This window comes from Plasmopara halstedii (genome assembly GCF_900000015.1).
Source record: "Plasmopara halstedii genome assembly, contig: Scaffold_470, whole genome shotgun sequence".
NCBI classification, from domain to species: Eukaryota; Oomycota; class Peronosporomycetes; order Peronosporales; family Peronosporaceae; genus Plasmopara; species Plasmopara halstedii.
Window position 1 is genome coordinate 502,326 of NW_020187390.1, and position 391 is coordinate 502,716.

At 57.0% G+C, this 391-nt stretch overlaps 1 protein-coding gene across 1 annotated transcript in view; it reads right to left on the minus strand.

The window, feature by feature from the left end:
• Window positions 1-32: 32 nt before the first annotated feature.
• The window catches only part of PHALS_10315 (uncharacterized protein), a gene marked incomplete at both ends in the record, with an annotated part of 386 nt that continues 27 nt past the window's right edge, over window positions 33-391 (minus strand). Inside the window, one exon of the mRNA XM_024725717.1 lies at window positions 33-328. Coding sequence (XP_024576465.1) covers window positions 33-328 — 296 coding nt within the window. The remainder of the gene's footprint in view (window positions 329-391) is intronic.

Below are 391 nucleotides of genomic sequence, written 5' to 3' on the forward strand. Positions count from 1 at the left end.
AAGCGCCAAGCACGTCGACATCCGGATCAAGTTCATATGCGACTACACACGGAAGGGCAATGTGGAGCCCACGTACGTCGAGTCGCGCCTGATGACAGCGGATCTCCTGACCAAGTCCTTCCCGGCGCCAGGATGGCGGAGCTGCGCCAGATCGTCAAGCTGACGTAGGCGACGGCCGAGGAGGATTGTTGGAAATGCACCTGGAACCCAGGTGCGGCTTGCATGTGACCCACACGCAACACATATGTACCCCACGTGTAACCGCTGTTCAGTGACCGTTTTCGGCCGCCGCTCCACCTTGATGGTGAGCCCGGGACAGCACGTTTGGCTGTAAGATGAAGACAGGTAAGGTGCCACGAGTAGCTAGAAATCTTCTCTCACTTCTCAATAT